We start from the raw sequence: 24,391 nt of genomic DNA, 5'->3' as shown, positions 1-24,391 counted from the left end.
GTGGAGGAGGATCTGTGGTGTGAGCGGGGGCCCCTCTAGCGACTCAGCCCTGGCCCTGGGCCCTGAGGCCGTGGTTCCCAGCGCGCGTCTGCTCCTTAAGCTCTCGAGTGTCTCTGGCGGGGCTTCCTGGCTCTGTGTGCTTTCTAGGCGCGTGGAAGGTGAGCGGGCTTTCCTGCTCGGAATTAAGACAGGTGCCCTGTCCGTGCTTGCTTGCGGCTTCCCCGACTCCTGTAGAGCTTAAGGGCCAGAAGGGAAGTCTGTTGGCTAGTCCTTTCCCGTGAAGCTGCTGTTGTGAATTCCATCGATGGTGTGACCCCTGGTCCCGGGACCCTGCCAGGGTGGGAGCTGCTGGAAACCCCCACGGGGCTCCACGGCGGGGGCTCCGACGGCGCCTGAGCGAGCGCATCCCCCTCTGTCTCCGCAGGGTGTGGTGCAGCAGTTCCTGGTGCTGCTGACGACCAGCCCCGACGAGAGCCTGCGCTTCCTGAGCTTCAGGCTGGACTTCAACGAGCACTACCGGGCGCGGGAGCCGCGGCTGCGTGTGTCGCTGGGCGCCCGCGGCCGGCGCAGCTCCCACACCTGAGGCCCAGCGCGGGGGGCCGCCATGGAAACGTTCCCGGGGCCTCCGGGACGGCCGGCTCGGCCAGAGGCAGGACGTGCTTCTAGACAGCGGAGCGGGCCGTGTCTGTGACGTCACTAAGTTAGACAGGCTGGCTTGCACTATCCGGATTTATTTTTTAGAGTCTTCATATGTAAGGATACCATACTTAGAGGCTTCTTAAGCCCTCCACAATATAATTTATATTTGTCACTTTTTAAAAGATCACACTTTCTTTTAGAGAAAATTAAGGCGATGGATATTCATCAGTTAAGATGGTAATGTCATTGCTATTTTTTTAACATCCTCTTTAGAGGCAATTCTTGTTAATATAACCAAATTAAATTGAAGTTTAATGTCCCTACCAAGGAAACAGAGCGTTTTATTTTGGTTTTTAGTGTTGTAAAATATTAACCTAAGGGCCTTTCTATCAGCGTGTTCACACGTTTATCCTTTTTTCTCTTCTTTCAAAGTTGACATTTTTGTATCTCATTTACTCTCAGACACCTTGGGAAATAGTGTAGAAAAGGGCAGAGTCCTGATGCCTCGATTCTCTGAACATCAGCTGGAGCTCCGTGTGAATGTGGATGCCTGAAAAGCTAACGAAGTACTTTATTTTCAGGATTCTGATAAGCATTGGAAAGAAATTGTCTTGAATAATGAAGATTCCCTTTTTCCTTGCCTATTTTTTCATTGTAAATATTTATATACTGTGTCCAGATGTTGGGGGGACATTTTTTGTAAAAATGTCATATCAAGTCACATAAATCCGCCTTTATTATGTTGCATAAGTGAAAACTTAGACAATTAAAAGCAATTATCTTTCAGACGTGTTGGCTCTTTCTCGATTCGTCTGAGGACAGTTCAGTCTCTGGGCTCCAGGGCCGGGGGTCAGCAGGGTCTGTGCTTCAGCACGGGAATCACGGGCTGTGAAGCCAGGAAACAAGCCGTGTGCGCCCCTCGGGCTTGGGTGCGAGGGCCCCTGCGCCGGGCGGGGTGAGGGGAGGTCGGTGCTCCGGCACCCACACTGGCTCCTCGGGGCGCAGGGTCCCGCAGGACGGGGGGCACCAGGGGCCCCGGCTGCCCAGAGGCAGACCCAGGGTGAGGGGCAGAGCTCCCTAGGATACACCCTTACTTTCGGTTTAGAAATTCGTGTGGCAGAGCTGGGAAGCAGGTTCTCCAGCGCACAGCTCCCCAGAGGGGCCACTGTGTGCTGCTAGACGGACTGCCCAGAGCCCGAGGGGCTTGGAGCCTGCCTCTGCTCTGTCCTGAGCGTCTCCCAGAGATGAGTCCTTGGCAGAAAGCACGCTCACATTCCGCTCTGCGTCTAGAGAGCTGTCAAGCAGTCAGGCCGGCCTGTGGGCTGAGGAGGAGCTTCCTGGGGCCGGGGCCAGGGCCGTGGGGCGGGGCCAGGTGGAGGCTCTCACACCTCAGGACAGGCTGTGGGTCTGGGCCCCGAGGGTCAGGCAGCCTGTCACCCAGCAGGGTCTCACCCAGAAGAGTTGGCGTCGAGTGGGGGCTCCACCTGGGGCGGGGGAGGGGAGAGCCCACCGTGAGTGAGCTGTCTGGAGGCAGGAGCCCCCTGTGGCCCCGGGAGGTCACTGCTTCCACCAGAAAGTGATCACTGCTCTCAGCTTCCAGGTCGTCACGGGGGACAGCCTGCATGGGGCCAGTGCGCAGTCCTTGGCCAGGGGCCCTGCGCTCAGTGGACAGGGGCCCCCGGCCCCCGCCACCACCCAGGGGGGCCAGTTGCTGAGGCCGAAGCCCCAAGGCTGGGCTCCTGCTGGATGACTGGCTGCTCGTCCTGGGGGGCGAGTGCCCTGTCCCCCGGGCCTGGTCCCCAGCAGACTCCATTGTGGGCGACTCCCTGTCTCTGGGGAGGGTGTGTCCTCCAGACTGGACTCGGACAGGAGGGCACAGCCCATGGAAAACCCCACTTGCAGGGAAAAGAGTCTTGGGTTGAATAGCGACGGTCACACTCAGACTGGGTCACAGGGCGCCAGGTCCGCATGAGGGCAAGAGGGGCGGAAACCACGGCCGCCACAGGCCAGGGGTGGGGGGTGGTCGCCCTGGGGGCGTCTCCACTGCTGTGTGTTCTGGGGGGACCCAGGTGCAGCAGGTGCCATGCCGGGGTCACCTGGCGCTGGGCCCCGGGCCTCGGGGTCAGACCCCCGCCTGCTTGGAGTGGGCACTGCGGGGGGTGGACCCAGGGAGCAGGGCCGTGAGCACATGGGGATCTCTGCCTCCAGAGAATTGAGTCAAATGGTACGAGTGATTGTGGATATTGTTCTGAGGCCGTGTTTCCAGGTGTCTCTTCAGGAAGAGAAATGCGTTTCTCTGCCTTTCTTCCGGTTTAAGGTTTTAATAAAAATGCAAGGAGGGAAAGTCGCACAGCAGCTTGCCTGGAGCCCAGCTTCGTGCTGCTGACGGCAGCTTCCACCTGGTGTCCTCCCAGGGGTTCACCAGCTCCACCACTAACCTCACTCCTGCCCCCAACCATGAGGGTCCCCAGAGGGCGCGACAGCCTGCGTCTGCCTCTCGGGCATGCCGGCCAGCCGCCTCCCTCAGGCCTCCCCTCCCTACGAGAGTGCAGACCAGCCTTGCGGGGGACCCGCCCTACTCCAGGCATCCCCTGCGGCCGTCGCGGCTTCCATATTACCCGGGTATCTGGAGACGCCCCTGTGGGCACAGGGCTGGTCCCACGGGTGGTTCGTTACCCCACGGGGGCCGGTCCTGGCCCCTGCCGGTTCCTGTCTGGACAGCTGCACCCCTGCGACCCAGGCCTTCTGGACCTGGTCTGACAGGTGTGGACAGCCGGTGCCTACCTCTCGCCCTCCTCTGGCGCCGAGTCTCGCTTGGGGTGAAACTTGGATAAGAGTTTCCATGGAGGCCCTGGACCTCCCGGGCACACCGGGCTGCCAGTGGTGGCCTCGAGGCCCTCGCGTCTCCATCCCCACCTCCTGGCCGCCACGCAGACCTTGCTTCCCTCTGGTTCAGGATTTCTGTGGTGGGGACGACGTCCGCGTGTTGACCCAGGCTGGAGCAGTAGAGAGAGTGATCAGATTAGTAAATGACAAGCTGTTCCATTCCAGGTGGTCCTGCCTTCTTCCCCGGCTTGCCCTCCCTTAGAGGTTCTTCTTGTCCTCTCTTTAGCTCAACAAAGACAGTGCAGGCTGCCCTGGTAATTGTGTAGCAGAGGTCTCTGCAGACACATTGGCTTAGCTGCGGAGAGGTTGACTTTCAGCTGCACACAGCGCCTTTTCAGCGGAATGGGATCCAACGGAAAGACGTCCATGGAGGGTTCGCAGACAGGAGCACAGCACAGTACCCTGGCCGGCCGTGGTGGGGGCAGCAGGGGTCAGACGGAGGTGCTGCTGCCCAGATCCTCTCGCACCCCTGACCGTGTTCCTCCGTGTTCTCACGCTCGTTTCGTAAAACCTGCACGGAGCCCCACTTTGTGTTTCCCCAGCCTGGCAAATATGGCGACGCAACAGCATTGTGTGTGAGTGTGTGTGTGTGTGTGTGTGTGTGTATGTGAGTGTGTGTGTGTGTGGAGTGTGTGTGTGTGAGTGTGTGTGTGTGTGGAGTGTGTGTGTGTATGTGAGTGTGTTTATGTGAATGTGAGTGTGCGTGTGTGTGTGTGCGCGCGTGTTTGCATGTCGCACATGTGTGTGCACTTTGTTGCCGGAGGAGGGAGGCGGGAGGGCTGACACTCAGGCCTTCAGACTGGCTCTTCATGGACAGGACCCTCGAGGGTCGCCAAGCCTTGCCCTGCAGCGAAGAGGCAGGTCTCCATGCTCTTCTTCCCAAATGTATTTGTTTGTTTCTTGTTTCTTTACACAAACCCTCACCTTCTAGCTTAACATTTAAAGGGACTGCTTAAGGTCCCAGAACAGAACTCTGCTCTTCTGCAGAGCGGTTACCAGCATGATGTATGTACATACATATGCTCTTTATTGCCAAGGGTGGGTGTGTGCTCACGCAGTCTGGGTGTCCCGCTCGGGAGCTCCCTCGGAGCGCACAGCCCCGGACCCCTCTCCAAGACGCCTCTGGGCCTCTCCTTCTCTGCCACTTACTGGAGAGAGTTTCCTGTGCGGAGAGAGATTTCCTTGAGAAATTCTAGGGCTTCCACCTCCGCCCTGAGCCTCCTGTGGGATCCCAGTGGCTCGACTGGCGATGCCCTGGTCTGCGGGCAGCGAGAGGAAGGGCTGTGAGGCTACGAGGTGGGTTTGCATGGAGGAGGAGGAGGGAGGGTGGGTTTAGGGGAGGTTCTCAGCGAGCGAAGAGCAGATGCAGAATGCAGCTCCAGAGGCTCGAGAGGCAGAGGCCGAGGCGTCTGAAAAGGCCTGGGAAGCAGGTCCCAGGTGGGAGGTGCCGGCGGCGAGGGGCGTGGCTGCCCGCCAGTGCGATGACCTCCCTGGGCCTGGGCACCAGGGCACGTGGGTGTGTGACAGTCCCCCTCAGCCCCGTTATCTCTGGAAAGAGGCTCAGTCTTGCTCAGTTCAGCCAAGGAGGGTGGGGAGCCTGCAGGTGGCTGGTGACCCCGGGACTGTGGGCTCTGGTGTGGGGCTCGCAGGGTCCCCCTAGGATGGAGGCTCCTCTCAGAGCTGCTCACGGCTCCCGTGGGTCCTCTGAGCGGGCTCAGTGCTTCCCTTCTCACCAGGGGGACGACCCCTCTCGTCACCACACCGTTGTTCACTTTACCTGAAGATTTTCCGATATTTTGAGGGATCATGTCCAGAACCGATTGTTTCAATTGTTGGTCAGTTTTGGGGTGCTTCTTTCCTGGGGGAAAAATTAATAGAACAATCAAGCCTTTTGAAAGTTAAGGCAAGATTCCAAACATCTATTCAACATTAAAAAACCATGAGCTTCAAGACAGCAGCACCTCACGGAGCCCGTGGCGTGGCCTGTGGCCTCGGGCAGGGCCGTGGGTACACCCTTCCTTTCAGGCAGCTATCGCCATCGAGTACAGGTGGGAAAACTCAGTGCATTGTAGCGAACTGAATCCAAGATGTATAGCAATGAAACTGTCATGACCAACTGGGTTTATTCTGGGAATACAAGGCTGGGTCAACACTCAGAAATCAATTTCGTGTAACTCATCATATAAGCATTAAAAAAACAAAACAGTTGATCATTTCCAAAGATCAGTGATTGGTGAATGAGGACTTGTGGGCTGTAAGTTATTGTGTTAAAAGCAGTGACCTCTGCTTTTCTTGCCTTTTTTCTCTTGATGAGGGTGGATCAGCACCTATTCTAATGAATGCAGTTTTGTTGAGGAGACGCTCACCCAGGCTTCCGTGTGTCGTCTCTGGCTGCTTCTGTGCCAGGATACATAAGCCGTGGGAGCAGGAGCCACGTTGCCCCCAGAGGCTAAATTCTGCACCGTCTGGCTTTTCACCAACAAAGTCCACTGTGCCTACGACAGGCACCGAAACAGACTTGGCTGAGACTCAGCACCCGGTTCACCGTCAGAACTCGGGGCAGAGCGGGCCTTCACCGTCAGAACTTGGGGCAGACGGGAGCCTCACCGTCAGAACGCTCAGTGAAATAGGTCACCATCAAAATGCCCAGTAAACTAGGAGAAGACGGGAGCTTCACCATCAGAGCACTCAGTGAACTCGGGGCAGACGGGAGCTTCACCATCAAAACGCTCGGTAAACTCAGGGCAGACGGGAGCTTCACCATCAAAACGCTCAGTGAACTCGGGGCAGACGGGAGCCTCACCGTCAGAGCACTCAGTGAACTCGGGGCAGACGGGAGCTTCACCATCAGAACGCTCAGTGAATTCGGGGCAGACGGGAGCTTCACCATCAGAACACTCAGTGAACTCGGGGCAGACGGGAGCTTCACCGTCAAAACACTCAGTGAACTCGGGGCAGACGGGAGCTTCACCATCAAAATGCTCAATAAACTTGGGGCAGACGGGAGCTTCACCATCAAAATGCCCAGTAAACTAGGAGAAGACGGGGACTTCACCATCAGAACACTCAGTGAACTCGGGGCAGACGGGGACGGGGACTTCACCATCAAAATGCTCAGTGAACTCGGGGAGGAAGGGAACTTCACCATCAAAACGGTCAGTAAACTAGGAGTAGACGGGAACTTCTTCAGCCTAATGAAAGGACTCTGTTAAAAATGCCCACAGCTAACATCTTTAGTAAAAGCATTCTTAATGTTTTCACTCTAAGTTAGCAAAGAATGTCCATTCTAACCACTCCTATTTAACATTCAGCACTGTACTGGAGCTGGGATAATAAGGCAAAAAAAATAATAAATAGAAGATATATATGTATGTATATATGTATATGTATATAAATACAACTGTTCACAGATGATATGATTATAAAGAAAATCCTGATGATTCTGCAGGCAGTTTCCTGGAACTGAAGGGCGGGTTGCCCAGGGTGATGGTTACAGGATCAGTATAAAACAACCACATTTCCATACACTAGAAACAGACAACTGGGAATGAAAAGTACCATTTGCAGCAACACCAAGCATTAGTAAATGAGTATGTATAAGTATTATCAAATACATGCACGGTTTTGATCACTGATGAGAAGAGGCACGGGAGACCTAAAGAAACGAAGTCACTGCAGTTTCGAAGACTAGATATTGTCCAGATGTCGGCTTCTTCCCAAGTGGTCTGTGGAGTTGTAGAAATCCCAATCAAATCCACATCTGATTGTTTTTTGTAGAAATTAAAAAGCTGTGTCTTAAATTTTTATGAGAAAACAAAGGAACCAGAAGAGATAAATTGATTTGGAAAATCAAGACCAAAGTAAGAGGATTCGCACTACCTGATTTCAAATATTGTAAGCATGTAGTGGCGGATACAGTGTGGTATCTGGGAAAGAACAGGCCTTACGTCAATGGGATGAAAGAGAGAATCCAGAAACAGACCCACACACATGCCTTTGACTGATGGACACCATCTGGCAATTCAAGAGCAAAATGTCAGCAAAAGCAACTCAACAGAGAAAGCTGAGCTTGTTCAACAAATGGTGTTGAAACAATGGAACCTTGATGTGCGAGAAAGACCAACGCAAGACGTCCGTACCTTGTGTAATGTGCACCATTAACTGGCCATAGTCCCAACGTAAAAGCTGCAGCCGTAAAACGTCCAGAAAAACAGAAAGCATTTGTGACTTTGAATTATGCAAAGATTTCACATATTTGACACCAAAAACATGATCCAGAAAATGAAAATTGATAAATTGGACTTGATCAATATTAAGAACTTCTGATCTTTGAAAAGCAATGTTATGCAAATGAAAAAGCAAACCATAGCCTGGTAGAAAATATTTTCCAATCATGTATCTGATGAAGGACTTGTATCCAAAACATACAGATGCTTCTCAAAATGCAATAAGAAAAGAAACTAATAATGGAAAAAATATTTGAACAGAGGTTTGACCAAAGAAGATAGGCATATGCGTGCATGCTCAGTTGTGTCCAACTCTTTGCGACCCTATGGACTGTAGCCCGCACCGGGCTCCTCTGTCCATGGGGTTCTCCAGGTAAGAACACTGGGGTGGACTGGCATTTCCTACAGGCAAGTGAACAGGACAAGATGCGCAACACTATCGGTTACTCACTTCAGTTCAGTTCAGTCACTCAGTCGTGTCCGACCCTTTGCGACCCCATGAATTGCAGCACGCCAGGCCTCCCTGTCCATCACCAACTCCTGGAGTTCACTCAGACTCATGTCCATCGAGTCCGTGATGCCATGCAGCCATCTCATCCTCTGTCGGCACCTTCTCCTCCCGCCCCCAATCCCTCCCAGCATCAGAGTCTTTTCCAATGAGTCAACTCTTCACATGAGGTGGCCAAAGTACTGGAGTTTCAGCTTTAGCATCATTCCTTCCAAAGAAATCCCAGGGCTGATCTCCTTTAGGATGGACTGGTTGGATCTCATTGCCGTCCAAGGGACTCTCAAGAGTCTTCTCCAACACCACGGTTCAAAAGCATCAATTCTTTGGCTCTCAGCTTTCTTCACAGTCCAACTCTCACATCCATACATGACCACAGGAAAAACCATAGCCTTGACTAGACAGAACTTTGTTGGCAAAGTAATATCTCGGCTTTTTAATATGCTGTCTAGGTTGGTCATAACTTTCCTTCCAAGGAGTAAGAGTCTTAATTTCATGGCTGCAATCACCATCTGCAGTGATTTTGGAGCCCAAAAAAATAAAGTCTGACACTGTTTCCACTGTGTCCCCATCTATTTCCGTGAAGTGATGGGACCAGATGCCATGATCTTCATTTTCTGAATGTTGAGCTTTAGGCCAACTTTTTCACTCTCCACTTTCACTTTCATCAAGAGGCTTTTTAGTTCCTCTTCACTTTCTGCCATAAGGGTGGTGTCATCTGCATATCTGAGGTTATTGATATTTCTCCCAGCAATCTTGATTCTGGCTTGTGCTTCATCCAGCCCAGCGTTTCTCATGATGGACTCTGCATAGAAGTTAAATAAGCAGGGTGACAATATAGAGCCTTGACGTACTCCTTTTCCTATTTGGAACCAGTCTGTTGTTCCATGTCCAGTTCTAACTGTTGCTTCCGGACCTGCATATAGGTTTCTCAAGAGGCAGGTCAGGTGATCTAGTATTCCCATCTCTTTCAGAATTTTCCACAGTTTATTGTGATCCAGACAGTCAAAGGCTTTGGCATAGTCAGTAAAGCAGAAATAGATATTTTCCTGGAACTCTCTTGCTTTTTTGATGATCCAGCGGATGTTGGCAATTTGATCTCTGGTTCCTCTGCCTTTTCTAAAACCAGCTTGAACATCTGGACGTTCACGGTTCACGTGTTGGTTACTAGAGGAATGAAAATCGGCACTACAAGAAGAGGCCCCTGCAGGCTCATTAGATTTGTTAAATAGTAGAAATAGCAAGTATTGGGGAGGATCCAGGAACACCCGTTTTGACAGTTTTCTTCCAAAGTGAAACATGGTTACCATGCCTCTAGATGTTCATTTAAACGAAATGAAAATTGGTGTCGACCCCAAAGCTACTCGACACGGTTGCAGTGGCTTTATTTAATGTTCCAAAGCCTGACAACAGTTCGGATGTCACTCCCCTGGTGAGGAATAAGCAAGCTGTGGTTCAAGTGGAGCGTCACTCACGCAGGAGGAGGGGGGTGGCAGACGCACGCGTGACTGGGCAAATCGCTGATGGAGGAGACCAGACTCGGTCTACGCAGCCAACAACACCTCACCTCGTGTCCATATTCCAGGAAAGGCAGCGTCGGAGGGACAGGAAACAGGCCAGCCTTTGTAGGGTGGGGGCAGGCCGGGGGCTGACTGCACGGAGGCGTGGCGCTTGGGCGATGGGCCTTTTCTGTGTCTTGTTCTCGGGGCTGGCGACACGGCGCTATTTGTCAGAACTTGAGGAAGCGGGACGCTGGGGAAGGTGGATTTCACTGCATGCAAGTTACACCTTCACGAAGGCCGACATTTCTTATGAACAAGGCTCTGTCTGCCCATGTTCTTTACCTGTATTTCTTTAATCCTCACAGTAGCTCCACAGGGGAAGGCTCTATTGTGTGTGTCTGCTCAGCCATCAAGCCGAAAGAAAATCAGTCCTGAATATTCACCGGAAGGACTGATGCTGAAGCTCCAGTATTTTGGCCACCTGATGTGAAGAGCCGACTCACTGGAAAAGACCCTGACGGTGGGAAAGACTGAAGGCAGGAGGAGAAGGGGACGACAGGATGAGATGGTTGGATGGCATCACCAACTCAATGGACATGAGTTTGAGCAAGCTCCGGGAGTTGGTGACGGACGGGGAGGCCTGGCGTGCTGCGCTCCGTGGGGTCTCAAAGAGTCGGGCACAACACAGCAACAACATGGTAAGTCATGTCTGACTTTTTGAGACTCTGTGGATGGCAGCCCACCAGGTTCCTTTGTCCGTGGGATTCTCCAGGCAAGAATACTGGATGGAGTGGGTTGCCATTTCCTTCTTCAGAGGATCCTCCTGACCCAGGGATCAAACCTCTTGCGTTGGTAGGTGAATTATTTACCACTAGCCTCAGCTTCGGAGAAGGCAATGGCACCCCACTCCAGTACTCTTGCCTGGAGAATCCCATGGATGGAGGAGCCTGGTGGGCTGCAGTCCATGGGGTCACTAAGAGTTGGACACGACTGAGCGACTTCACTTTCACCTTTCACTTTCATGCATTGGAGAAGGCAATGGCAACCCACTCCAGTGTTCTTGTCTGGAGAATCCCAGGGACGGGGGAGCCTGGTGGGCTGCCGTCTATGGGTCGCACAGAGTCGGACGCGACTGAAGCGGCCTAGCAGCAGCAGCAGCCTCAGCTCACAGACGATGGCACAGAAGTTCAGGGAGGCAAAGCAGTGTCACGGGATCAGGAGCAGTTTCATGGAGGTGGCTTTATCTCTGGCAGCTGGAGGAAGTTCTAGATAAATCTGTGTCTCTGGGCGCTGGCTGCTGGCTTCTAGACTGATGATGTCAGGTCCAGCGTGAGCACACACCTACAAGGCAGAGCCTGCCTTGTTCTGCACGGCAACGCTTCTGGCTCACTAACGAACGCGAGTGGAGCCCCCAAGAGAAAGGCAGGAAGGACTGTGGTGGGGAGCAGTCGGAGTCGCTGCCCTGCACCAGTGGCCTCTGGGAAACTCTCTCCTGGGGGTCTCCCAGCATCCCTGAGAGGGGCCTCTTGCAGGTTCCTGGGCTCTAGCCCCAGGACTTCCCAGGCGGGGCCTCAGATCTCACATCCGAGAGCTGAGCTGTTGCCTCGCTCCACGTTCCTGCCCGACAACCAGGCTCCAGGCAGATACGCACTCTCAGCCCACAGATGAGAGCTACCACGCTCCTGGTGAGGCCCGCGGGCACCCTGCCCGAGCAAAAAGTCCAGGCTCAGACGCCGGAGGACCTGAGTCGTGGCTTCTCCAGGGCCGCAGCTCCTCACGGGGTGCTCGGGTGGACTTTAAACTGCAATGGGCTCTGAGCACCCAGAGCTGCAGCGGGTTTGTCCTGAGCAGCCCTCTTCTCGGGGACGTGGGTATCACCCTCACGGGGCTGCGACCTGACCGCCCGGGAGGAAGGAACACAGGAAGGAAGACGAGCCTCCCTGAGCCTCAGTCCGTTTCCGAATCGGAGTAAGATGGCCACATCTTAAACTTTATTTTGATTATTGTTTGAGTCAGGAATCCTTGTTTGGGTTTACCCCATAGTTAGCAGTTTGCTTTAAAGTTCTGTGAGTGTGAAACTCTCAGGATTTACCAGTCACATCAGTGATGCATCAGCTTAACTCAGGCATTGAAGTTATTTTTTGGTAACACTCCCTAGAAAGCAATAGGCAAGTATGTGCTGTGTGCTTCAAGTGATGCTGAAAGATTGGAAATAAAGGAAAGGAGATGAAAGACATATGATGAGGACCGTAGAACAGTGATGGATGAAACTGAAGAAGATTCAAAAAAGAAAGGAAAGATGGGCCCTTGGATTGGAAGAATTAGTACAGTTAAAATGGATGTATTACTCAAAGCAAGCTACAGATTTAACAGTCCATATCAAATTACCCACGACACTTTTCACAGAACCAGAACAAATAATCCTAAAATTCACACGGAACCACAAAAGACCCAGAATTGCCAGAGCAATTGAAGAACAATGCTGGAGGCATAATCCTCCCGGGCTTCAGATAAGTGCTGCAAAGCTACACCAATCAAAGCCGTGTGGCACCGGTGCAGAAGTGGGCACAGATCCATGTAACGGAAGAGAGCCCGGAAGTAAACCCGCACACCTACGGCCAGTTAATCCACGGCAAAGGAGGCAAGACTGTACAGCAGAGCAAGGGCAGTCTCCTCAATAAATGGTGCTGGGGAAACTGCACAGCGACATGTAAGAGAATGGGATTAGACTGTTCTCTCTCTGTCAGGATTCAAGCACCCAGACGCTTGCTTCTCCTGGGGCTTCCTCAACGGGGACACCAGCAGGGCACTCAGGGAGCTTCCTGGCCTGTGGTCATTGTTCCGTGACGTATGTAAGTCAGACAGTCCCGCCGTACACCTGAACGTGTCCAGTGATGTGTGTCAGTTCTGCCTTAATACAACTGGAAGGGAAAAGGAAAATCACTGTAATGTTGCCTGAAGAAGCAAGTTACAGAGTTTATACCGTATGTTTCAACTGTATTTTAAACATAAGCCTTGAAAAATGACTGAAAGGAAAGAATAGAAGGAAAGATCTTGATGAAAAGAATGGTCTTTAAAATATGAGCTGTCCAAACTCACTCTTAATTAGAAAATTGCAAATTAAAACAAGACGGGAACACACTCCTCACCCACCAGCTTGGCGGTAACTGACCAGCGTGAGCACGCACGGAGGGGAGGCTGGGTCCCACAGCCTCTCCTCTGCATGCGGGGTGCGAGCGGGGAAGGGGCGGGTCGGCCGGCTGCTGTTACCGTTACTGTGAAGACTGTCTGTAGTGCCTGAGGTCTGTGAGTCACGGTAGTCCTCGGGGCCACTGGTTCGGTAAGATGCGTCCAAACTGGGTTCTTGGATGAAGATCATGGGGAGAAAGGGGGAAACATTTGCGTGATTACATACTTGTCGACATCTTGGCTCACACTTTGTCTTGAGAAGTTTGGGTTAGAACACCACTCTTGTTTTCAGATTTTATTGGAAAGTGTTTGGGGAAGTTATTATGTATAATGAATACCGGGGTCAGGCATTATCTGACTATTAAGATTACAGAGTCACTCCTTTTTTGACCCCTTATCCCAGTCCTAAGAATTTTCCCTGGAGATTCATCGCCAACAACAGAAACATCCACACGTGCCAGGCTGTTCATCGCAGCAGGGTCTGTGGTGCTCGTAGCTGCAGAGGGTGGCAAGGGGTGAGAAGGCCGCGCGCAGATAGCAGCGCACTCGTGCGGCTCACACCCCGTGGGCACCGCGCAGCTGCGAGAGCGAGACGGGACGTCCTTACACGGAGGGAGTCTCAGGTTTCAAGGCTGAGTGGGGGAAAAAGGCCAGAGGAGACTTACGGTGTGAACCCCTGCAGCAGCGAGGGAGGGGAATATCCCTCATCTCCTCATCTGTGCAAAACGAGACCGGCAAGGACAGGGTGGAGCTGACAAGGCTGGTCCCCTGCGGCCGGGTGGGGTCCTGGGAGGGTGGTGCTGCAGAGTCAAACGTAAATGAAGTGAAGTCTCTCAGTCGCGCCTGACTCTTTGCGACCCCATGGACTGTAGCCTGCCAGGCTCCTCCCTCCGTCCATGGGATTTTCCAGGCAAGAATACTGGAGTGGATTGCCATTTCCTTCTCCAGAGGATCTTCCCAACCCAGGGATCGAACCCGGATCTCCTGCATTGTAGGTAGATGCTTTTACCGTCTGAGCCACCCGGGAAGTCTGTAAGCAAGTATTTATAATTAACAGGAAGAAGGGAGTGACATGGAAATCAGACAGCAGCAGGGAGCTGATGGTGGAAAGAAGCCACGTGCAGAGTGCCTGGGGGGGAGGGGCAGCCCCGGGCCACGCTAAACCACGGGTGTCATTCTGCAGCGGGGAGCCTGGATTTTCTCTAGGGGGGGTGGGGGCAGCATCCTGAATCCAGGACTGAGCAGTGATTGAATATGTTGTGGACAGTGGGGGCCAGGTTTCTGACAAAGTGGTACCAAAAGGAGCTTCAAGAAGGGTCCTGAAAGAACCCCGTGATGCTCGAGGGGTGCACTGTGGTTTAGAGAGAAACAAGTGGAGCAGGGAGGCAGACGAGGGACCCAGCACAGAGGTGCATGTCTGTGCGTGTGGGCGTGTGTCTGAGTCTGCTTCTGCCCAGGGCGTGCTGTGCTGCCAGAGAGTGAGGACGTGCCTGAAAGGCTGGGGCGACGAAGGACAGAAAAACTAAACGGAAGGCCTTCCAAGGCAAGTTCGGGGCAATGTGGACAAAGAAAATAACGACGTTAACGTGCTAAAATTGACCGAATGGAGTAAATATGAGTGTGAATGGGTATTAAGAAGCATTTAAATACGCACACACATGCACACATATTTATAAGGGGCAAGCTCTTTCTTAAAGCAGAACCCCGGTCAATAAGCAGAGATGTGTGATGGAAACAGAACACCACTGCTTGGCCAACACCACACTGGGCTGCGGCGACCCGCACAAGACTGAGTGTGTGCCGCCTTCTGGGATGTTAGAAATATCAGCCCTCTGCCTGCTCCGTATTCCAAATGCCAGCCGCCAGCTCACTAGAGAGACCGGGGGGGACGGGCTGAAATGCACATCCCCGGGCCCTGCCTGCAGAGACACTCAGCCAGCCGGCCGGAACATGTTCTAAGGCAGCTCCCCTCCCGAGCAGCGGTGATCTGTGGAAAGCAGCCTTGCTCTCCAGCCTGGGCTGTTCGTCCCGGGAAGAGGCATCTCTGTCTGCACCCTGTAGTCTCCCACCACGTCTGAGCTTAGGTGCGGGCCCGCCGGGGTGCATTTACCATTGAGAATTTTGTCCTCAGTCTCCAGGGATATTGGTGACAATTCTGCAAGCTTGTGGAAACCCTCAGGAACACTGAGCTGGTTGCTCTCATGAATGCCGGCATCTTGATGAAGAGCATGGGAAAAACGGGAAAGCATGAGTGCAAGGATGCTCTGACCCACACTGCGCTTTGGAACCTGAGGCGGGGATGCTAACACACTTTCCAGCTCCTGACAACGTGCTCTAGTGAGTCAACATGCACAGGCGGGCATTCTCTGACCTCTGTGAACCCAGCTGTTGGGCGGGCATTCTGAGAGCTAATCCCAGGAACTGGCATTGAGGTCTGGATGCAGAATTTCAAGAAAACGCTGGCCTTCCTGCTGCTGAACGCATTCCAGGCTCTGCTGTAGATTTCAGACACACCGCTCTCACCATCATTGAGGGTTAACCGCATGTTCTGTTTGGACCTCAGGGTGCTATTTCCCTTTTCTGTGTGTTTGGACTACGCTAAGCTGCAAACTCTGGGAGATGGTGAAGGACAGGGAAGCCTGGCGTGCCGCAGTCCGTGGGGTCGCAGAGTCGGACACGACTGAGCGTTTGAACAGCAACAAAGCTGCACTGGAAAAAGCGGCTGTTTTGTTCGCCACCAGCTCTGTGGCCCAGGGCCAGGCCATTCAGACCCTAGTTTTGTCCCCTGTCGGCTGGGGTCAAGTCCCCGCCCCTGCTCTCAGGAGGCTTAGGGGAGCATCACACTCGCGGGGTAGTCGGAAGCTCCGACCTGCATGCATCCTGGGGTCCTGCAGTGGCTAAACCCCACATGCGCCCCAAGCACCAGGCCTCTCCTGCACGTGCCCCCGGAGACCACTCAGAGACAGGAGCTTGTCTCTGCCCATCTGGGTTTGGCCTTCCGGCTTCGGGAAGATGACAGAAAACATGGGACTACTGTGTCCTTCACATCTCCGTCTGCTTTCGCCCAGGAGTAGCTGATCTCAGAGACACTGCCAGGTGGGACTGTGCTCACACTCCACAGACCTCCAGGAACACAGGCGATTAAGGCTTGGAAAGGGTATACTTGCTTTTTCTCTTTGTCGGAGTCGTTGTTAAGGTTGTTGAGGTTGTTATTGTTGGTAATGTTGGTAGTGGTTTTTGTGCTTCAAAAAATGAAGATCTGTTTGGCTCCAACATCTCCTGGACTAGAATTTCATCTTGGGAAAAGCACACAAGGACGCATGTTACACCCCTCTGCTCTACGCGGCCCTGAGGCAGGCGGTGAGAGCAGGGCTGGACACAGGGACCCAAGGACGGGGGAGAGGGACTTGGTTTCTAAACACCTTGTCCAGGGGTGGGGAGACCACTGCCTCCCTAGGTAACTTCTGGAAACCTGAGCTCATCTGGGTGCCTGGACACGCCTGCTGGAGGTAAGATGCTGGACACCTGCCCTGTGTGGTCCTGATTCTCCCTCTGCCCCCGGGGCCGCTCTGTCCCCTTGGAGACACCCTGCCTCTGTGATCTGTGCCCCACAGGCAGGCAGGCAGGCGCGAGCGTCTTTCCTGATTTCTACCCGAGGCGGCCTGCTTTCTGCCTGTGCATCCCCGCGCCCACCCAGGGAGCGTCTAACGCGGGCCCTGGCCTTGGTGTGGGGCAACCCTGGACCACACCTGGCTCTGCGCTCACTGGACGTCCTCTGACACACGTGTCTCTCGGGCCTCAGGCTTCCTTGTCTATATGATGAGGTCTGCGCTTACCTCATCAGGATTTGTTTGAGGTTCAAACGAAGCCGTGCGTGTAGGACACGGTTAACACAGTCAGGGACCAGGGTGGGGGCTGAGGACACATCAATGCCGAGCCCCAGCTTCGAACCCCGCGGCCCAGCCGGCCAGCCTGTCCACGCGCTGGGCTTGTGCTGACTCCCGCCCGGCGGGGTGACCAACCCGCCCTGGTTTGCCCTGCTTTTCCTGTTTTAGCAAGAAAGTTCCACGTCCCAGGAGCCCCTCGGTCCCAGCAAGGAGGCCGGCTGGGCCCCCGGTTCCAGCTCACGTGGAGACACATGGAAACGTCCACACCTGTGGGCGTCATACACGTAATTGTCTCTGGAAAAAATCCCAGGTAGCGATGAGCCGGACAGATGTGCAAGGTGAGAAACGCCTGTGCTTTTAAACCTCATGTATTTTCTAACTTAAACTTTCCTTTTAGAGAAATGAGATGTTGAACGTGCAAACGGACAACAACCAGACCTGCATCACACAGAGAGCACGCTGACCCCCGTGTGATTGCCCTTGGGGCAGCCGGCGGCCTCTGGACGTCACACCTGCAGGACGCTGAACTCTGCCCCCGCAACGGCCCTGGAGACCAGACACCCGCAGCCGCACTGTCAGACCCTCCAGGACAGCATGAGTCACAGCCGCTCCCTGACCTGGCGGAGCAGGGTCCTCCCCAAGCGGGCGCCTGACCCCAGCCCTGGGTCTAAGCAGCAGCCCCGCTCAGTGGCGTCCCCGTCACCGCTCCCGTCTGGCGGAGCCTCAGACCCGGCCACCTTCCCGCCTGTGCGGCTTGCACCAGGGCATCTGGGCGACGGCCCCCAGCCCCCCACCCCGCCCAGACGCGGCCGTGTTTGAGGGGAGGATGTTCCTTACCGAACACTCCAGGCATATCCTCCTGAACCTTTGTCTTATTCGTTGTAGTTGCTGTACCTGGGGCGGGGAAATAAAAACCCTAGTAGGTTAACAGTGTTCCTCGAATTGGCACCGACTTCCTCCAAATAGGTTTGGTTTTGCAGGGCCACCAGCCTGCTTGAGGGGAGGGAGCCCTCCCCTCAGGGCTGGTCTGGAAGGAGGTTGGAGGGTGATGACAGGTGGCCCTACTCTGGGAACCAACCCCGCTCCTGGGCAGGCTCACTGGCACCGCTCTCAGGGAGGGTAAGAAGGGGCACACGTGTCCTTCTGTGAAAACCACACTCTCCTCCCCGATGACGGGTTCCAGCCACGAGCCTGTCTGGGGCTGTGGATGTGGCAAGGAGGAAGGGAGATGGGCACGGCCACCTGCCCTCTGCCCCTCTGCTTGGGGACCTGAGAGCCCGGCCCCTGTGGCCCCTCGTCTGTAAACAGCGGTCCCGGTGGGGGGGCTCTGTCCCTAGGGGCGGGCCTCTGGAAGCCAGTCCCCCGTGGGGCCCTGGACCCCTGGCTCCACCTTCCCGGCCTCGCTGACCTGAGTCAGTCATGCAGGGCCGGGCAGGGTGCAGAGCCCCTGAGCACTGGTCCCCACTGCACCCCCAGGGCGCCTCCCACTCTTCTCAGAGCTGGTATCGGGGTCCACGTCCTCCACTCAAGATCAAGATCAGCCCCATCCTTCAACCCCAGGGGGATCAGAGAGCAGACGGTCGGCCCAGGACCCCCGGGACCCCCAGGAGACCAGAGAACAGACGGCCACCCCCCCAGGACCCCCAGGGAGCAGACGGCCACCCCCAGGACCCTGGGAGAGCAGACGGCCGCCCCCCCAGGACCCCCGGGGAGCAGATGGCCACCCCCAGGACCCTGGGAGAGCAGACGGCCGCCCCCCAGGACCCCGGGCGAGGCGGCCTTCCTGTTGCTGCACACAGAGCGCTCAGGTGGTGTCTGCAGGCGTTCAAGTTCCAGCGCTAAACCAATGACGACGCTGATTTTGAAACGGTTTTAATGACGGACAATCTGCATAGCAATCGCTCATCTGCGCACACGCGGGCTCAGAACAATGCAGGGAAACTGCACAGAAAGGTCTGCGCTGCGATGACAATCGCTTCCCAGTGTGCTGACCTCCGTCAGCGCCGCAAACAGAAGCACAGTCCTCTTCGGAGGCGACGTTAGTGAGTCGTTACGGATGGGCACAGCTGCTCCTGCGAGCGCTTTGTTAAAAATATTCTTCTCGTTTCGCGTCTGTCCCTAATTATAATGGAGCCATTGTGCAGGCCCGCCCGCGCGCGTGTGCAGAGAAATACTGATGTTTGTGACGCCCGCCCGGCCCGGGCAGCGCCCTGCCCAGTGTGGCTGCCTGCGTCTCCTCCCAACGTCCAGGGTCCGCCGGCCCTGTGCCCGCGCGGGGACAACGCTGCTTGCTCCGTGCTTGCACAGTGCGCGTCCTGGCCCCCGGCATGGGCTCGCCGTGGAGCGCTGCGGATGTGCGCTGCTCCCCCCGGGGAAAGCAGGATGGTGACCTCTGTCCCCCCGGGGCCCAGGCCCTCACCCTTCCGGGCCTCGGGGTCAAGCCAGCCTGGTGTCCACCGAGGCTGGAGGCTGGAGCAGAGACCACGGCCTGGGATCAGCCCTGAGCTCCCTCCGGGTCAGACCAGCCCGGTGTCCACCGAGGCTGGAGGCTGGAGCAGAGACTGTGCCCAGGACCGGCCCTAAGCTGCCCTTGGGGTCGCCGCGGATGCTCTGTCGGGACAAAGAGCCAGACGGGCTCAGGGCTACGTCGGGAGACTTGGGTCTGTCCCAGCCGGAGCGGTTCCCACGGCGCCGGGGGCGGGGAGCCAGCGCGGGGTGAGCCCCCGTCCCCGCCCGTCACAGACCCCGTGCCCCGGCACCCAGGGAAGGCCTCCTTGCAGCGGGGAGCCAGCGTGGGGTGAGCCCCGTCCCCGCCCGTCACAGACCCCGCGCCCCGGCACCCAGGGAAGGCCTCCTTGCAGCGGGGAGCCAGCGTGGGGTGAGCCCCGTCCCCGCCCGTCACAGACCCCGCGCCCCGGCACCCAGGGAAGGCCTCCTTGCAGCGGGGAGCCAGCGTGGGGTGAGCCCCGTCCCCGCCCGTCACAGACCCCACACCCCGGCACCCAGGGGAGGCCTCCTTGCAGGTGCCTCATAACTCAGTATCCTGAGGAAAGACCGCTGGAGACACCAGCTCCTTCACGGCGAGGTCAGGCAGGGACCCCCTGCCCTCCCCCCAGACCCGGAGCGGGCTGGGCTTCCCCGGTCACTTGGGGACAGGCCGAGGCCGCGTCCTTCTCGGGGGAGCCACCCAAGCCCTGTGCGGACCTCCAGGGCCGCTCGTCCCCTGGGCACTGGGCAGGGGGCCTGGCACGGCCTCGTTCCTTGGGCTTATCCCTCTGAGGAGGGTGGGGGGGGCCTAGGCTCAGGTCTCCTGCCCCCCCGCACTCCTCGGGCAGCGAGTCACATCCCAGGACGGGGGCGTCCACTGTCGTCTTCCTCGACCCAGGGGTCGGGATGCAGCGGCCGGAGCCCAGCGGGGCCTGCCTGGGTGGGATTCGAAGCCGCCGCCTGTAGAGGACGTTCTGAACCCCGGGGGTGGGGGGGTTTGGGCGTGGGCCAGGAGTGGCCCTGCTTGGGAGTTTTCTGCATTTTGTTAGTGCCTCAGTGACGCTGAAGGTGCGTAAAAGAAAAATGCCCTTATCTTAGCAAGACGCATTTGGAGGGAATCATAAGGCATTTTGGGCGATGCTAAAATACTCCAACCACCACGAAAGCATGTGTGTGTGTGTGTGTGTGTGTGTGTGTGTGTGTGTAAGACAAGATGGCAAGATGTGTACGACTGAAACCAGGTAATGGAGCGTCTCTCCACGACTCCTCTACTAGTGGGTAAGCCAGAAATGTCCATCATAAAAGTTAAAGTATATAATGCATGCTACTCTCCCCTCCGAAACACTCTTTGAATGTAGGATAGCTGGGCAGCTTGCTCCATTCTGCAGGAATGAGTGGTAAACCTGGGGCGGCACGCAGGGGAAGGGCCTGGGAGAACCCCGTGCCCCCGGACTCACCCGGGGGCCCCATTTCCTCCCGGCCACGACAACCCCGAGGCTGTACCTGAGCTCATGCTGATCGGCGGGAGCTCGGCTCCCTGCCCGCAGTAGAGGAGCAGGACCAGGAGGGTCAGCCCCGTGGTGGCCGCCATGCGCCCCGAGCAGAGGGAGGACCCTCTCCTGAAGGCCCCTCAGCTTCTCCCGCCTCGGTCTCCAGGACACAGCGGAATGCCCAGGGTGTGTGACATCATGGCAGGAGAGGAGCGGGTCCTGCCCGTGTGTGAGGGGTTGCGACAGGGAAGAGGGGCCCCCCCAGGACGGTGGGGAGCGGGGACCCTTCTCCTCACCCCTCCCTCAGGCCTGTCGGCCCTGGGACCTGGCAAAACCCAGAAATTCTGCTTCGGGCAAAACAGGTGATTGGAAGGAGGCTGGGGCTCACCCAGCCGCAGAGCTGGAGGCAGCAGGGCAGCGGGGGTGGCGCCCAGGCCTCCCCACGTCCCCAGGGCCCTGCAGCGCCAGCCCCCTTCTCCACCCCGGGGGAATCTCGCCCCACTCGCACCAGTGAGACGACCCCACGGCAAGCCCTCAGGTGGGCCCAGCTGGGCCCTGTGTGTGTGCACAGTCACGTCCGACTTTGCGACCGTGTGGACTGTAGCCCACCAGGCTCTTCTGTCCATGGGATTCTCCAGGGAAGAATACTGGAGCGGCCTGCCATTCCCTCCCCCAGGGGGTCTTCCTGCGTCTCCTGCATTGGCAGGCAGACTCTGCTGTGGAGCCTCCAGGGAGGCCCGTGGGCCTTAAGCCATCCCACGTCCGGATCCTGGACCGCCTCCCTTGTCTGGGGTCGGAGTAGGGTGGCTGGTTCCCCCAGGGCAGGGTGGGCCCAGGTGGACAATCCTCCAGCCACAGGGCGACGGTCCTGGACACACAACGGCCGTGCCCCCCAAGCCTGGGACGGACCCTAAAGGTGGCACGCCTGCTGGAGGACTGTGGTGTTTTTCTTGAGGATACCAGGAGCTAACGTGGACGGGTGGGCAGCAGTCTACGCTGAGGAGCGGCCCCAGAGGATGCTGCGAGCGCTCCCAGCGTCCGTGGTCTTATCAAACGTGAACAGAGCTTGCGTTCACAGGTGGCATGGCGGGTTCGTGTCCCACATGAGCCAGTCCGTGGTCTGAGGGCCTTGGACCAGCATCCTCAAGGGGAAACAGCACCTTTGCAGGACCCATAGTCTGAGCCGCTGTCTGCGGCAGCCAGAGGCAGCAGGGAAGCCAGCGTCCACAGTGACCGTCCAGGGGGGAGCGCACCGCCCGCACCAAACCGAGGAGGTGGAAGCTTCACTACGGCAACCAGCTCCGGAGGTGAAGCTGTCTCGGCCACCATCCAGGTCGGCCCCCGCCTGGGCTGGATCAGAAACTGACATTTCCCCGTGGTTTAGCCTCCACCTGCAGCTCAGACCAAGCAGAGCCAGCTGGCTCACACACAGGAAGCTCCGGACGTCTCCCTGCGAGGGTGTGGGCAGCGCCGCCTCGGGCAGGGGTGTCCTGAAGACTCGCTCCAAACACACAGAGCTGTCATCTTGCGGGTTCTGGGGGCAGAAGCCCCCACCGGGGCCCCGGGGCGACGGTGAAGGTGCGCGCAGCGCCGTGTGCCTCCTGGGGGCCCCGTGGGGCTGTTTCCTCCTCCTGCTCCCGGGAGGCGCCGCTTTCCTGGGCTGCGATCCTTGCCCTCCCTCCTCGCAGCCCGTCCTGCCTGTCCTGCGTGACCAGTAGTGCCCTGGTTGGCGCCCGCGTGTGCCAGCCGGAGTGGGCCACACCGCCTGCATGGATGGGACAATATTCTGGATGTTTCTGTGAGGCTGTTCAGAGTGAGACTGGTGTTTCAAGTGGGGGGGCTTTGCAGTTACAGTAAGAAGACATGTACTGTTCAGCTCCGCTTGTATGAGAGACGTGAGGCGGTCGGGGCCGTGGGGACAGAAAGCAGAAGGGCGGGGAGGGGTGGGATGAGGACTGTTCAAAGGGGACGGACGTTCTGTTTCACAAGATAAAGAGAGTTATGGGGCTGTTCCCATTAAACGGTTTAACTAGTTTGTGTGAAATATGGAATTGCAGAGTTAAAGCTTGGCAGAAACGGGCTTTTTAGAAGCTAATAATTCTAAGTATATTCTGCTCTTCAAAGAAATGTCTTTTTTTCGAAAAAGGAGCTGGGGAAGGATGGGGGTGAGGGCTGAAGAGCCCCAGGACTGCACTTCATATCTCGGAACCTGACACTTGAGCATGCTGAGAGTGTTAGGGTTTATGCTATGTTGTCTTCCAAACTGGGAGGGGAAGCTGTATGGAGGTAAAGTGCACGGAAGGGCCTGTGGCATGTGGTGACAGTCAATGCCAGGCATGAGAGGAAACTAAGAAATAAGCTGGGTGATTGTGGGTGCGCCCTGTCCAATCAGCCGAAGGCCTGGATAGAGAAAGAAAAAAGCCTGAAGTGCCCCAAGCAAGAGGGACTCGTGCAGAAGGCAGCACCAGCTCCTCCCTGGGTCTCCAGCTTGCTCGCCTGCCCTGCCGTCACAGCTGTGAGTCAGTTCCTTAAAAGAAATCTCTATATAAACATCTATGGGCTTCCCGGAGAAGGCGGGTTAGCTTGACTGCTAACAGTCCATCCCAGAACTCAAACCTGAATATTCGCTAGAAGGACTGATGCTGAAGCTGAAGCTCTAATACTGTGGCCGCCTGATGTGAGGAACTGACTCAGAAAAGACCCTGCTGCTGGGAAAGACTGAAGGCGGGAGGAGAAGGGGACGACGGAGGATGAGATGGTTGGATGGCATCACCGACTCGATGGACATGGGCTTGAACAAGCTCCTGGAGATGGTGAAGGACAGGGGAGCCTGGAGTGCTGCCGTCCACGGAGTCGCAGAGTCGGACACGACTGAAGTGACTGAGTACACGTACGCGAATGTATTTTAGGATAATCTGGTCTATATCTGCAAAATATTTTGCTGGAATTTGTGTGAGACCTGTATATCAATTTGAGGAGGCTTATTAAAATTTTTTTTTTTCTGCCTGAAATGATATGACTGAGTGACTCTTTCTTCATTAGCTTGCTAAGATGGCCAGTCATACTGAGGAATTTCCACAGTCTTATCTTTTTGTCACAGATTGTTTTATCATTTCTCCATGCTGCTGTTGAGCCCATCTTGAGTTTTACATTCTTTTTAGACGCAGCGTTTGTTAATTCTGAAATGTCTGTATGCTTCGGCCTTGCATCTTCTCTTTGTTTGCTGAAACCTTCTCTGTCTTTGTTGAGACTTTCTATTTTTTCATTTGTTCCCACTGTGTTTGTAAATGCTTGTTGAAGCATTTTTGCCATCGCTGGTCCCACATCCTCTGCAGAGACTTCTCGCACTTGCTGTTTCAGATCTGGCGTCTGCTGAGCTTCTGTTCTTGTCCCACCTGTCGCTTTCCCGGTTCTTGGTGTGGCAGACTGTCGTCTTCGGGAGCGTGGACGGTGTGCGGATCGTCCTATAAGACGCGGATCTCCAAAGCCTGTCCGTAGCAGGCGGGCCGCTGACCCCAGGCTGGGGTGTTCATTGCTGTCAGCCGGGGTGGGAGCCCGGGCTCCCTGCTCAGCCTGCTCC

At 55.9% G+C, this 24,391-nt stretch overlaps 2 protein-coding genes across 3 annotated transcripts in view; one reads left to right on the top strand and one right to left on the bottom strand.

Moving 5' to 3' along the window:
• The window catches only part of TUBGCP3 (tubulin gamma complex component 3), a 34,353-nt gene extending 32,996 nt beyond the window's left edge, over positions 1-1,357 (top strand). For both annotated transcript variants that reach the window (XM_068984407.1, XM_068984406.1), the window contains exon 22: positions 425-1,357. In XM_068984407.1, coding sequence (XP_068840508.1) covers positions 425-583 — 159 coding nt within the window. In that variant the 3' untranslated portion in view covers positions 584-1,357. The remainder of the gene's footprint in view (positions 1-424) is intronic.
• Positions 1,358-4,575: 3,218 nt separating this feature from the next.
• Positions 4,576-20,912, bottom strand: SPACA7 (sperm acrosome associated 7). Its single transcript, XM_068984380.1, has 7 exons — positions 20,825-20,912; positions 17,672-17,728; positions 16,115-16,243; positions 15,058-15,162; positions 13,029-13,121; positions 5,303-5,383; positions 4,576-4,784 (listed from the first exon to the last, which is right to left on the bottom strand). Exons 1-7 carry the CDS (start codon positions 20,910-20,912, stop codon positions 4,576-4,578), a joined length of 762 nt encoding a protein of 253 aa, XP_068840481.1.
• Positions 20,913-24,391: the final 3,479 nt, after the last annotated feature.

Source organism: Capricornis sumatraensis, chromosome 12 (assembly GCF_032405125.1).
Source record: "Capricornis sumatraensis isolate serow.1 chromosome 12, serow.2, whole genome shotgun sequence".
NCBI lineage: Eukaryota > Metazoa > Chordata > Mammalia > Artiodactyla > Bovidae > Capricornis > Capricornis sumatraensis.
This window is presented reverse-complemented; position numbering and strand designations above follow the sequence as displayed.

Excerpts from the sequence above, each read along its gene's own strand:
- SPACA7 (XM_068984380.1), bottom strand. The coding sequence starts at position 20,912 with ATGGCGGCCACCACGGGGCTGACCCTCCTGGTCCTGCTCCTCTACTGC. Across the intron at positions 15,163-16,114 it reads GACTCCGACAAAGAGAAAAA|ATGCCGGCATTCATGAGAGC; the intron begins GCAAGTATACCC and ends CTCTTCATCAAG. Across the intron at positions 5,384-13,028 it reads AGACAGTCTTCACAGTAACG|GAAAGAAGCACCCCAAAACT; the intron begins GTAACAGCAGCC and ends TTTTTCCCCCAG.